We start from the raw sequence: 13,254 nt of genomic DNA, 5'->3' as shown, positions 1-13,254 counted from the left end.
TATCATCATTAGAAATTCATGGTATACTCAACAATGATACGGCTGAAAACTAAACGTATACAATATAACTGCTCACTTATTTACACACTTATGAAAGTAAAACAGTCCTATTTCTCTATTCATATAAGTCACTGCTTTGACATAATCAATGCATTCAAAAATGGATCATTTAATAATTCACTTGCATGTGGTCTTTTAGCATAATGTAATTCAAATGTCTTTTCTAAAAACGCTCTAGCTTCTTCAGTGCACCATTCAGGTATAGTTGGTGGTATATGATTACCAATTTTGAACAATGCTTGCATTTGGCTTAATTCAGGATATGGATGTTTGCCAGTAAACATTTCCACAATCAAACTTCCAACAGACCAAATATCTGCTTTTTTAGTGTACGTAGTCTGTTTAACAACCTCTGGTGCCATCCAAAATACTGAACCTTGCAATGATGCTCTTTTACCATTTTTTTTCAAATTTTCATCTTCTTCATCAATAGTACTGACTTTTTTCGATATCCCAAAGTCTCCGATTTTGACAGTTCCTTTTATATCAATTAGAATATTGGCTCCTTTAATATCTCGATGAATGATATCTTCTCCATGAAGATAATTTAATCCAATTAAAACCTGTCTAATGAAATTACGAATCAATGGTTCTTCAAATGGTCCATATGAATTCAACATTGTTTGTACTGAACCACCAGGAACATACTCAAGGAAGATGTTGAGATAGTTTTCGTCACTTGAACTCCCAAAATATCGTACTATATTTTCATGATTTAAATCTTTCAATAGCATCATTTCTCTTTCTTGATCAGCAATCTTTTGCAGAATTGGGGTTGGTGTTGACGTATCCTTCTGTGGTAAAGGAGGGGGAGCAGGGTATTGTGAATTCGGTTCCTGTTGGGAATCAATTGAAACAGGAGTAGCTGTTCGTGAAGGCGTATCGTGCCCTTTGCCTTTGTGCTGCTGCTGCTGCTGCTGATGATGGTGGTGGTGGTGATGTTGAGATTTGTCCTTACTTTCTCCAACATTAACCTTTTGTGTCAGCTTCTGTTGTTGTTCCATCAACTTAATCTTATTATTGTGCAAAGGTATTTGCTTAACTGCCATTAATTCACCTGTAAATGGATTCATACCAAGATAAACGGTACCAAAACTACCCGATCCAATCTTGGCACCCTTCAACCAATTCTCAGGAACACCATTTGTAAATCCGTTAGTTTCCATTTCTTCAGCTATATCATCATCAATTCCTTCTAGCTCTTCATCAGACATATTAGTATCCAATAATTGTATAGTAGAATGTCGACGATTTTCAACAACACCACTACCTTCAAAATCAGATTCTGGAAGACAGTATGATACCCGATGCAACGCGTTACCACTAGCATTACTAAGCATAGAACGAGCATCTTGATTATACGGTGTCACTCGTGAAATTTGTGAGTTTATTGGAGGAGATCCCGAAGCATTTGCTCCTAGTCCTGCAACTTGATGTTGATTCTGAAATTGATTTGTGGGTTTACTGAACATACTAGATGTATCACTAGTCACAACGGCTTCATCAATAGCAGATATATTATTGACCATGATATCACCAACAGTTCGATGAGGGAGATGGTCTCTTCTTAGCCCACCAAGACCAAGTCCTCCATTGCCAAATCCAAATTGGTCACCTGAAGATATACTCATTGTTCGATGTGACATCAAACCAGTAGAATTACTCATCATTGAAGCTCTTGGATTCAATGCCACTGAACTAGAGGAAAATGTCCCCACTGGTAAATTGAGTCGTCTACTCAACCTCACACTATGTCGAACTGAATTTCTCACTGTTTTCTCCAAATCCTTTTGTTTTGTGTCAGGGAAATATTCAGCCAAGTTTGATGAAATCAATTCACTAGGAGGCCTTTGGCCAAAGAAATTTCTCATATTTGGTCTTGCATGATCATTCGACGAAGATGGCATACCTCCTAGTTCTTGAGTTGTGTGTCGTCCATTCGTTCCTTCGTACTTTTGCATAATCAATTCTGACGCATCAATAGCCGCTTTTGTTGGTGTTTCACCCTTGGGAACCAATATTATCCTATGCTTTTCCATTCGGTCAGGCGAGTAACAAATGGTCACCAATTCAACATCATACAAAAGCACCACTGAAGAATCAGTACCTTGTACATCTTTGTTTCTGAAATCATTATACGGAGAATGAATATAAGTATCAAACTGATTTGTATGTGATTTAAAGCCCAATTTTTTGGCAATCTTTCGTTTAATGGCTTGTGCATTGAAACAACCAGTGATATTGACTCGTTTAACACTTCCATCTTGTAATATAAATGTGATTGTTTTTTTAGAATCCTTGTTAGGGGCGGGGGGTTGTTGTAACTGCAGTTGCAGTCGCAGCAGTGGTAATTGTTGATTGTTCAAGTTATTCAAATTGAGGCTACTTAGTTGTGGCAAGGTTGTCTCACTGTTTAATCCTGATAAGTTTGTTGAACTTATATTGTAAATTTCATTTCCAGTAGCTGGTGTTGTCGTAGCCAATTCCAAGTTTAATCGTTTATATAATTCACTAATATCGATATAATTCTTCAAATTATCAACTTTCAATGCATTAATAGCGATTTCTAATCGTAAACGATCTCCTAATTTGCTAACACCAATTTCTTTCAAGCTGTATGAATCCAATTCAGGTAAGAGGTCAGTCGTGATACCGTTATCGATGAACTTCTGCAATAAATGTTGACAATTTGACTTGGCTAACCATGCTTTTAATTCCTTGAATTCATTCTTCTCAATCGTGTGAATTTGATCATCAGTTGAATCCTTTATCGGCATGCTCATTATTATAGGGGTTCCTTTGTCAGTTAGTAGTACGTTCTGCTGCTAAGATCTAATACCTGAAAGTACTTCCAAGACATTTTCTTGATAGTATCAATTGAGTTGTACAAACTTATGACGCGAGAGATATATTTTGTATGAAGTTGTGTGTCGCAAAATCAGAAATTCATTTTCGTTTTATTATGTTTCAACAATGAATGTTTAATAATAATCTCTTTCTTTTGTAACCCAACCCACACTTATTTTGTAATCTAGATCCACACCCATCAGATTGAGGAAAATGGATACAAAACAACTTACACGACAGTACCGACTCAGTTGGTCTAAAAAATTTATAATGTAAATTTCTACAAATGTAGGGAATAAATATTTTATTAAAAGAATCTGTTGTCAGTCTACTCTAACTTTAGAACCAATTTCCAAGAACACCTCCAGAGACCAAGACCTGTTCGTCAATCTTCTCTGCTGGCTCATTTTCAGCTCTTTTCCATGATTTAATTTCACCTTTTGCCGTGTTAAACACGTATGTTCTTGTTCTTCTTTCATACCCACTACACCCATAGCCACCTAATCCAACACCTCCAGCATAACATAACCATATTTGATTTTCTTCAGTAGGTGATTGACGTTTATCCAATAAACAGTAGTCATTACAATGATCATGTCCAATACTTATCGCTTTAACGCCAATTTTTTGGAATGCATCTCGTGCACCAGAATTGTATAATGGAGATCCACTATCTTCTCTAGGTGTACCAACTAATGTCTCCGTAGTGTTTTTGAACTCGGGTAATGGAATATGGAAAAATGCCATTGACAAATGTTTCTTGGTTTTGATTACTCCATTTTGTTTAACTTTCTCCTTTTCAAATTCCACAACTCCATCTTTAATCGATTCTGCTTGTTCTTTCATATAGTTCAATTGGCTCTCTTTAATCCAATCATAACCAGGATACTCCTCCTTGTTCTGACTGTAATCATGCGAATCAACAAAATAAAATGCCAATGCTACTGATGTGTTGGATTTACCTTGCACAGTTGTGACATAATTTCCAAACCCGTCAATTGATTCGGGCCCAACAACACCAACACTATAAGGGAGATCAGAAAACAATTGCATCAACTCTTTGGCTGCTAATGATCCTTCTGCATCATGATTTCCCAACACTGCAGCAAATGGTATTTTACGTTTAATGAAAGGGCTGTATGCTTTCAAAGCAGCAGTTTCCGTGTCTGGTGCAGTTAATCCAAATATTTGATCACCTGATAATACAACCAAATCTGGTTGTTCAATATCAAGAACCTTTTCGATAAACTTTAATGTCCTGGGGTCAGCATGGCACCCAATTGTCGAAGATGGAGGTTCTGCGTTGAAACACACCCCAATTCCAGTAGAGAAATGTAAATCTGCAACTTGTAGTATCTTGAACTCATCGTTATCATTCATTACCAAAGGTTTATTGTAGTGTTTCTTGTAGTCAAGCTTAGGTCCTCGACGGAATGTTAAAAAGGCAGAATATCCAACTGCAGTGCAAGCATCCTTAATTGAGGACTCCACAAAATTCCAATTTGGTCTTGGATCAATTGCATCCTCTCCAAATAATACATTAATATCAGCAACTGCATCCTTGCTTTTGTGGGAGCCATATTTTAACCAAACACCATTCGATCTATACTCCCATCCACTCTTAGATAACTCATCTTTGGTTAAAACGTTGATATTATTTTCAGGGTCCAGTACAGAAATATCAACAACCACTTCATCCGATAAATGCGTCCTGTCAAGTAATTTGCGGTAATTATCATGATTAATTCTCTTCACCCACAACACTTCCCTTCTAAACCAAGATAATCCAAGACATAAATCTTTATCCAATCTAGTCCAATCTGCTCCATACGCAGTCAAATCGCCTAATTTACCATCATTACTCTTAGGTTTTCCACAATCAGGCTTTCTATAATTGTAAGCTATGCAGCTATTTAATGAAACATCAAGAATATACAGATCATCTGAGTTTTGGAAAATCACAGGTGTTGTAGACGTAAACCCCAACAACTCATTTAGATTGATAATATGATGAAGGTGAGCTAAAAATAGCAGACTTATGATAAAGTTGATAACAACGAAAACAAACACCACCCTGTTCCTGTTTGGAGTTACCTTGACACTATTTGCAGACTTCATCGGAGTAGCAACACTTGTGGTGAAAAGCAGTGTGTCAAAATTCTAGGCTAGTTTGTTGTTTGCTATTTATCAAAATTCCGCGATAAGAAAAGGGGCGATAGTCGGAATTAAGGTTGGCGGTACTGCATATAATCGCCACACATACCCACGTTCTCCTAAATACATGGGTGGTCATCAAGTATGGATCATAATAAAACTAGAGAGAAGAAGTGGTCCGATTGCACTTAATTATGATAGTTAGCAGTTTTCGTTTGAAGTTTGCGGTATATGGCGACAAGCTGGAATCAAGTATTCGGTGAACCCTTCAAGTTGAACCATGATGAACAAAATGTAACGATTTGAAGTCGCTGTCGCTTGTGATTCAAACATGTTATCTGAAACCTTACACCAATATCAAAGTACATAGACAAGTGATCAGAATCTGTAGAATTGATATGTCTCTTAAAGTGTAGGCTCATTAGCCACACCCTCTACAATGACAATCAAACACAAACAATTTTATTTATCAAAGAAACACCTATATACACCCTTCGATCCCCTCTCAATTATTCTTCTTTGCACGAGCTTCTTCCAATTCCGCCTCTCTCTTCTTAGCCTCAGGTTCAACATCTGGGAATGAAGCAGCATCAAATTGTTGTTTCTGCTTCCCAGGGCCCAACACCGCTTGATCAAATGCCTTGGAATCTTCTTTTTGTTGAGCTTCTTTTTCAACGTCAGGGAATTGGTTTGGCTGAGGATGTACCACTGCGTGAGGCTTACTTATTCTCGATAATGGAACTTGTTTGCCACCAATATTGACCAAGATTTCATCTTGTGATCTACCTTCAAATGTAGTGGAAGAATCTTTATTTTCGTTGGAGTTTGACATTATTGATGATGGCGATTGTGATTGTGATTGGAATGAAGTGGCGAATGCGTATTTATAGACTAGATAAAGTGATATGAATAGTATGAAATTGCGTAATACTCGATTCATTCAAAGTATATAAAGTAAAGTAGTGTGGCGTGTGTGTATGGTGGAATCTGGTTTTCTATTTATAAGTTTATGTGTCACTTTCTAAGTTAAAAGGGGGTGTGACTTCAAATAGCAAACCAAAGAAAATATTATCAATGGTTTGTAGCCATTGTACACACAAAAGAAGTATCATTGGTCAGACACAGCTACTATTATCCTCTCATATAAAAGGGCGCATTTACCAAAATTTGCCCATTTATTCCTATTACAAAGATTCGTGTAAGTGATCACTTTGAAAGTATGACGTTTTTCAATATATTATTAAATGCAAATTCATTAGTACACCACTCTTTGCAAATGCTATACAGGTCTATTGTTTTCAATCACCTGAGACGATTTAACATTGTTTGTAGTTACTCCACCAGTACTGCTATTCAACCCCACTTCAGGTATCAATGACGTATGGATATTCATGGCATAAATGGTAATAAACATAACAATGATATGAAGTCCTAAACAATACGCAAAAAACACCATTCGAGTTAATCTTGTAGCCAATATTGCTCTTGTAAGAGATATAAATAATCTTTCTATTGGAGATAATCTGGAGTTGATTCTTTCTTGTTCCTTAATTCGAAATTGTTCAATGGGATGTAATTTCTTTTCGTAATTGCGTTGATATTCAATGTCATTGCGTTCTAAATCAACGTTTGGTTTAGGGTTGAGAAATTTCCTACCTGATGCTGTGGTGGTGATGTTCTTGGTTCCCGGGGTTTGGAATGAGGCCAAGTACCGTCCTCTTTCATACAATTCTTCATTATCTTGTTTCAAAGAATTGACTTGACGTTTAAGATCATTAACTTTGTTTTGCAGTTTTCGAAGTTCATCCTCAAGTTCATTATTCTTTTCTCTAAACCTGTCTCTTTGCTTGGTAATGATTGGCAAAATGGACGATTCATCAGATCCATTGACACCTTTATCTCCAGACATCCCCGATATAATACTTCCACTTCTTAAATGTGATGGTCGCGTAAATCTACTCATACCAGAAATCAAACTAGCATTATCATTGAATCTATTTGCTCCGTTTGAATCTTGCAAATCAGCCAAGTCATTTTCCAATTTCTCATTCAATTGTTTTAATGACTCTATAGTTTGTGCTGAAACATCAACTTGTTTTTGAAGATTGTCAATCTTGGTGACTAAATCATTATGTTGTGATCTGTACAGTGCTAGTTCCTGAGTCATGGCTTTATTTCTCTCAATTACGATCGAATCCAATTTGACACCTTCTCCTTGTGCATTGTCATCTTCATCACCATGTCCAAACTCTATTTGACGGAGTAAATGAAGTTCCAGCTTGATGTCCTCATAATCGGAAGCCTTGCTCAATTTCGCTTTCAAGTTTTCAATTTCTTGACTCATTTGAGAATTCTCTCTATTCATAGACTCAATTTTAGTTTCATAACCTTTGGAAGCTTCAGCCAATTGTTTTCTAACTTGATCCAAACTAGCAACAAGTAAAACATTTTCACTCTCAACTTCTTGTACCTTTTTATCACATTCATTACGTACAACTTCAGCATCATTATCATTCTTGGATTTTGAAATTTCTCTTCGTAAATCTTCATTTCTCTTTTCAAGATCAAATATTCTTTTTTTGGCCAGTTCAGCATCTCTTCTAACCATGTCGAGTTCGGCTAATACCGAAGCTGAAGTTTCATGACTGGTGGTATTTCGATTTTGATTATCCAACTGAAGTTCTGATACTTCTTTAAATGCTCTTAATTCCTCGATTTGCTTCTGGGCAGTGAGCAACCTATCTTCAAATTGCTTCTCTTTTTGGTTCCAGTTGCTTTCCTTCTCTTCCAATATTGCTTTAAATTCATTCTCTTTGGCTTTGATTCGATTGCCCAAAAGTTCTGCTGATTTTTGTTCATTGGAACGTAATCTTTGTTTCAATTGATCATAATCGGCCTTTTTCGCTAACTCCTCTGCCATTCTTGTCACTTCAGCTCTGAGATTAGCCACATCTTTACTTTCTATTACCGAGTCTAGGCACATTTCCAACAATGGGCGAGGATCTGGAGCTTCTGAAATCATCCGGTATACCCCAAAAAAGTAGTTTTCAGCATTTTTACCTTTGCTTGTTAGACTATCGATTTCATTCTGATACAATTTTAAAAGGGATTTGATTTGCTCCAACTTCCCTGCGTCCTCTAGTTTTCTGAATTCTTTAGTCTTCGTGGCTAAGTTCTTTCGACTTAAAGCTGATGATTTTTGGTCCTCTTTTATTCCCAGTCCTTGTTCATCAAGCTTCTTTTGTAAATTTGGCAAATCGATTTCAATCCACGTTTGTAATGCATGTTCAAACACATTCGGCGTGGTTTTGTTTGTATTTGTGTCGTTTGTCATGGTCACTGTATCTCTCGTAAGTATTTAGTACGTTTCCCTGGTTGACACGATTGTGACAAAAAAATATACAAATTCCGCTAACAAATTGACGCTTGCCCAATATAGCACACACACGAACCATAAACAGCTTCTTTTAGAGGTGCTAGTTTCTCTCTATATACACGTTATACAATAGAGTCTCTACTACGTTGTATCCTATTGCGTCACTTTTATATGTGCATTAATTTATAATCGTATAGAATATAAAGAAATAATTGTAAACAGGGTTGTTGGGTCTTTGGTGGTAGAAAAAGGATTAGATGAAAGTTTCGTATGGAACTGGAGCCAAAGTTTGTGGAATGTTTTCTTTAGTAGAAACAACAGTAGCACCTCTTGGCTTAGCAGCTTCTCTCTTCAAGTTAACATATTCACCTTTAGCCTTAGCTTCTCTCTTCTTAGCAGCGTTGGATTTAACTCTGTCCAAGAATTCTTGACGACAAGCAGAGTGCTTTACGTGTTCAACTCTCAAGTTTACTCTCTTTTCAATGTATCTGTTTCCAACAACCTTGTTGATGATGACACCTACAGAAGATTTGGTAACGTTGAAAATGATACCAGTCTTACCATGGTAGTATTTGTGTGGCATACCCTTTTGGACAGCACCATTGGCTTTGATATCAACAATGTCACCAACTTTGTAAACCTTCAAGTAGGTAGACAATGGGATAGTTCCGTGTTTTTTGAAGTCACGTTGGAAAGCGTAACGAGTACCTGATCTGTAACCGTGTCTAAAAGTAATATTGTTAGTAAGATGTTCAAAATTGAGAACGACTGATCCGTGAAGTTGAAATGTGGACTTATGTAAATCCTCTTATGAAAATATACTGATTTGCCCAAAGCCTGCCCTACTCCCTAAACTAAACTTTTCAGGACAAACAAAGATCTCCATGGTTACATTGTTGTTAATGCTAAAAGTCTATGCTTTGATATTGTTGATTGTATTAACCATAATGACATTCAAAGTGTACCCGTGGTTTTTCTTAGAGTTGTATGTTCTGCATTCCTTTTAACGTTACAGGATATACCACTCTGATTCAGTTTGTATTCTTTTCCCTGTTATGATATGCCCTTGTTCTCTTCCATGGATCGTCACTTGTTATTATCACATACGATTTACCCATTTTTGTTTAGTATTGGTGATGTTGTAAAGGTCTCTAAAACTATGTATGAAAAAAAATTTCAATATTTTTTTGTTAGTGTGAGCGCAGGACTGGATGGTACTACGACAGTCGCACTACCAAGTGATGTTTGTTTTTTTGTGCAATGAAATCTCACTGCGAAAGAAAAAACAAATAGAAGTAACTCCTGCACATACAAATTTATTATGAGCTTATAGCCCTAGCTCCTTTTATTGCACGTGATAAGATCATTTTGCAACCAAACATTCATGACACAGATGACCATACGATAAGAGGATAACTCGATAAACGATGACTATCCCAAATCCGATTAATGTATATTGATATGTATTATTAATTTACATGTTATTATTAAAAAAAAGTAAAGAGTAAAAAGTAAAGAACTAGCAAACAACTGGCTAAACCTGTTTATTCTTCTTCTTCTTCACCTTCTTCACCACCTTCACTCTTCTTGTTTTGAGATCTTCTCTTAACTCTACCTGGTCTTCCACCACCGTATGGAGAAGTTTGAGCAAAGTCAATGTGTTTTTGAGAATCCAATCTTACAACGAATGATGGAACATTGACAATTTGTTTACCAACAGCAATGTGTCTTTGAGTAATCAAAACTCTAGCATGGTGAATTGATCTAGCCAAACCCAATTTGAAAACTTGAGTTTGCAATCTTCTTTCCAAGAAATCTTCAATTCTTAAAGCCAAAACATAATCCAATTTCATTTTGTCTTCTGACAAAACACCAACTCTAACCAATCTTCTAATTAAAGCATTACCTTCAAATAATCTCTTGGTATCTTTTTCATCTCTGGTCAACAAGTTACGGGCAGCTCTTCTAATCTTGGACAATTGGAAACCAATTCTGTAGATTTCTCTCTTGTTTTTTAAACCGTATTCACCAGCCAATTTCAATTCAGCATCTAAACGAGCTGATTCGTATGGTCTAGCTGGGGTGGAGTAGGTCTTTGAGTAAGTTCTTGGAGCACCTATAAAAAAAGGATGTTAGAATACAATGTTTAAGTAACAAAGAGCTAAAGAGATTTCAATAGAGGGTATTGCTCCAAACAGTAGATATAACAAGTTCAACAATCGTACAAATGCATTTACAAAACCTTCATCAATGGATGTGAATATAAATAGCAACTCGCGGGTAATACTTCCAAATCACAATTTTTTAATCGGACGGACAGCATTTCATTTGGGAGTATTATATTCAACATCATCCCATGATGTTCTCTTTTGTGTCTGAAGTGTCGGGAATTCAGACACATATAAAAGATAAGGTTTGTAGCATTCAGTGATTGAGTATTGAGCTCGTTTAATCAATGAAAGGAGGACCCGAACCTCAACGACCAAGAAGCATTAGTCAAAACCTCAATAATCCTTAAAAAAAAAAGGAAGAGGGGCATAGCTATGAAATCGTTCAAATGAAGTAGTCTATCAAAACAACTTTAGATTAGTAAATAGTCTTTTGAACGTGGATAACATACGTGGCATGTTGTATTAGTAGGACTTGCTAGTGGTTGGTGAAAGAAAGAAGAAGAAAAGTGTTGGTGATGTAGAAGTGAAAAATTTTTGATTTTTTTTTTTCACTCTCACAGTGAGTGTCTCTCTTACTGTGTGTAAAATTTTCTTCTTCCCTCCTGTAAAAGAATTATATACAGGACTACGACGAAACCAAAAGAGATGGTAGCACCAACCCCCATAGAACTGGAAAATATGCAATTAGAAGAACCCTTGAAATATAATCCTCCATGTTAAATCTACCTATATGAAGTTTGTTGCATTAATATCAGGTGGTAAAGACTCATTCTTCAACATTTATCACTGTTTATCACAGGGCCATGAATTAGTTGCAATTGCAAATTTATACCCTCAAGATGAATCAACAGATGAAATTGATTCATTCATGTTTCAAACTGTGGGTCATGATATTATTGATTATTATGGTCAATGTCTTGAAGTTCCACTTTATAGACAGAAAATTGTCGGGAAGTCGTCAAATCAGAATTTAGAGTATGAGTATACGCAAGATGATGAAATTGAAGATTTGTACAAACTACTTTGCACTATTAAGGTTGAACATCCTGAAATCGAGGGTGTTAGTTGTGGAGCTATACTTTCACATTATCAAAGAACAAGAGTTGAAAATGTATGTGACAGGTTGGGCTTAACATCATTAACATATCTTTGGCAGAGAAATCAAAATGACTTGATGTTGGAAATGTGTGAGAGTGGATTAGACGCAAGACTCATTAAAGTAGCCGCTGTTGGCTTAAATGCAAAACATTTGGGAAAACCATTACAGCAAATATATCCCCAGTTATTGAAACTTAATCAATTATACGATGTACACATTTGTGGAGAAGGGGGTGAGTTTGAAACAATTGTACTTGATAGTCCATTTTTTAAACACAAGAAGCTTGAAATTGTTGATCAAAAGGTTATAACTCATCCAGGTGATGTGTATTATTTGAGATTGAAAGTCCAACTAGTTGATAAACAAAAGTGTAATTTTCTTCGCTTACAAGCACCCCCTTTACTAGAACATGGATTGGCGGATGCAACACAGTCTGACCATTTACATGAAGATGTGGCACCACCAAGTCCCTCTTCAACTTACAGCACTTATACTCCACCGATAAGTATAATTAATGCACCAAAAATACTTTTTGTAAGTAACATCACTTCAAACGTGGGGACAGTGGAAAGTCAGACTGAAGGGATATTCAAACACTTGAAATCAATATTGAATGAATATGAACTCACATTCAATAACGTGCAACACGTCAATGTCTTATTATCCGATATGACTTTATTTGCCAGAATGAATAAAATATACGCCACATTTTTTGATGATATTTATCTACCACCTTCAAGAATATGTCTTGAAACTGATATATCTAGCACAATTCAAGTATCGTGTGTTGTCCTTAAAAATATACACCCCAAGACTGGAATACATATACGTTCGAGATCCTTTTGGGCGCCACAAAACATTGGTCCTTACTCACAAAGTATAATAGATTCACAGACGAGGTACAAACTCGCTAGTCTTTCAGGGCAAATCCCGTTGATTCCAGCAACTATGAATATCTCAGAGAACAACATTGTTTTTAACGCAGCATTATCTCTTCAGCATCTTGACCGAGTTGAGGGGTTAGTCGATGTGACCAATCCAGCAATGATTACTTGTTTCGTTACTAATAGTGCATTTGTACCTATTGTGATCGACTGTTGGAACCATTATGCAGATACAAAAGAGGGTATTTCGGCGTCGATGCGTAACAATTTAGTGATTGTCGAAGTGCGTGCTTTACCTAGAAGTGCAGATGTTGAGTGGGGCGGATACAGCTTTAAGGAACTACCTAATTACGAAGAGGATGATGATGAAGATGACGAAATTTCCTTCAAGTCAACACTTGATGAATCGAAGTTTAATTCTTTTGAGTATCATAGTGTGTGCTCTATTGCCGATAGCTCTTATAAATTCATATCACTATTCACATCAGACATCACTGTGGTCCAGGATTTTCTTAATGGACAGAGGTCGTTTGTTACACTATTAACGAGTGAAACTGTATCAAACTTGCAATTTGAATACTTCCCAGTTCGCAAAGTTTACAATGTCGAAGGTAAGCAATACAAATATTGTCTCATTGTAAGACAAGAACAAGAATAATCTTC

At 36.3% G+C, this 13,254-nt stretch overlaps 7 protein-coding genes across 7 annotated transcripts; 1 reads left to right on the top strand and 6 right to left on the bottom strand. All coding sequences in view use genetic code 12, as the record gives it.

The window, feature by feature from the left end:
- Window positions 1-128: 128 nt before the first annotated feature.
- CORT_0A10600 (Ste11 protein) lies at window positions 129-2,843 on the bottom strand (the record flags this gene model as incomplete). Its single annotated transcript, XM_003866836.1, has 1 exon — window positions 129-2,843. The coding sequence occupies one exon, from the start codon at window positions 2,841-2,843 to the stop codon at window positions 129-131; it is 2,715 nt and encodes a 904-aa protein (XP_003866884.1).
- Window positions 2,844-3,246: 403 nt separating this feature from the next.
- Window positions 3,247-5,025, bottom strand: CORT_0A10590 (DNA repair exonuclease; the record flags this gene model as incomplete). The annotated part of the gene is made up of 1 exon (XM_003866835.1): window positions 3,247-5,025. One exon carries the CDS (start codon window positions 5,023-5,025, stop codon window positions 3,247-3,249), a length of 1,779 nt encoding a protein of 592 aa, XP_003866883.1.
- A 541-nt stretch (window positions 5,026-5,566) lies between these two features.
- Window positions 5,567-6,001, bottom strand: CORT_0A10580 (Asr3 protein; the record flags this gene model as incomplete). The annotated part of the gene is made up of 1 exon (XM_003866834.1): window positions 5,567-6,001. The coding sequence occupies one exon, from the start codon at window positions 5,999-6,001 to the stop codon at window positions 5,567-5,569; it is 435 nt and encodes a 144-aa protein (XP_003866882.1).
- Window positions 6,002-6,340: 339 nt separating this feature from the next.
- CORT_0A10570 (Coy1 protein) lies at window positions 6,341-8,395 on the bottom strand (the record flags this gene model as incomplete). The annotated part of the gene is made up of 1 exon (XM_003866833.1): window positions 6,341-8,395. The coding sequence occupies one exon, from the start codon at window positions 8,393-8,395 to the stop codon at window positions 6,341-6,343; it is 2,055 nt and encodes a 684-aa protein (XP_003866881.1).
- A 295-nt stretch (window positions 8,396-8,690) lies between these two features.
- CORT_0A10560 (Rpl21a ribosomal protein) lies at window positions 8,691-9,555 on the bottom strand (the record flags this gene model as incomplete). Its single annotated transcript, XM_003866832.1, has 2 exons — window positions 8,691-9,162; window positions 9,545-9,555. The coding sequence occupies 2 exons, from the start codon at window positions 9,553-9,555 to the stop codon at window positions 8,691-8,693; spliced, it is 483 nt and encodes a 160-aa protein (XP_003866880.1).
- Window positions 9,556-9,981: 426 nt separating this feature from the next.
- CORT_0A10550 (Rps9b ribosomal protein) lies at window positions 9,982-11,064 on the bottom strand (the record flags this gene model as incomplete). Its single annotated transcript, XM_003866831.1, has 2 exons — window positions 9,982-10,553; window positions 11,058-11,064. 2 exons carry the CDS (start codon window positions 11,062-11,064, stop codon window positions 9,982-9,984), a joined length of 579 nt encoding a protein of 192 aa, XP_003866879.1.
- A 274-nt stretch (window positions 11,065-11,338) lies between these two features.
- CORT_0A10540 (endoribonuclease) lies at window positions 11,339-13,249 on the top strand (the record flags this gene model as incomplete). Its single annotated transcript, XM_003866830.1, has 1 exon — window positions 11,339-13,249. The coding sequence occupies one exon, from the start codon at window positions 11,339-11,341 to the stop codon at window positions 13,247-13,249; it is 1,911 nt and encodes a 636-aa protein (XP_003866878.1).
- Between the last annotated feature and the right edge of the window lie 5 nt (window positions 13,250-13,254).

The sequence above is a fragment of the Candida orthopsilosis genome, assembly GCF_000315875.1.
Source record: "Candida orthopsilosis Co 90-125, chromosome 1 draft sequence".
Lineage (NCBI taxonomy): Eukaryota > Fungi > Ascomycota > Pichiomycetes > Serinales > Debaryomycetaceae > Lodderomyces > Lodderomyces orthopsilosis.
This window is presented reverse-complemented; position numbering and strand designations above follow the sequence as displayed.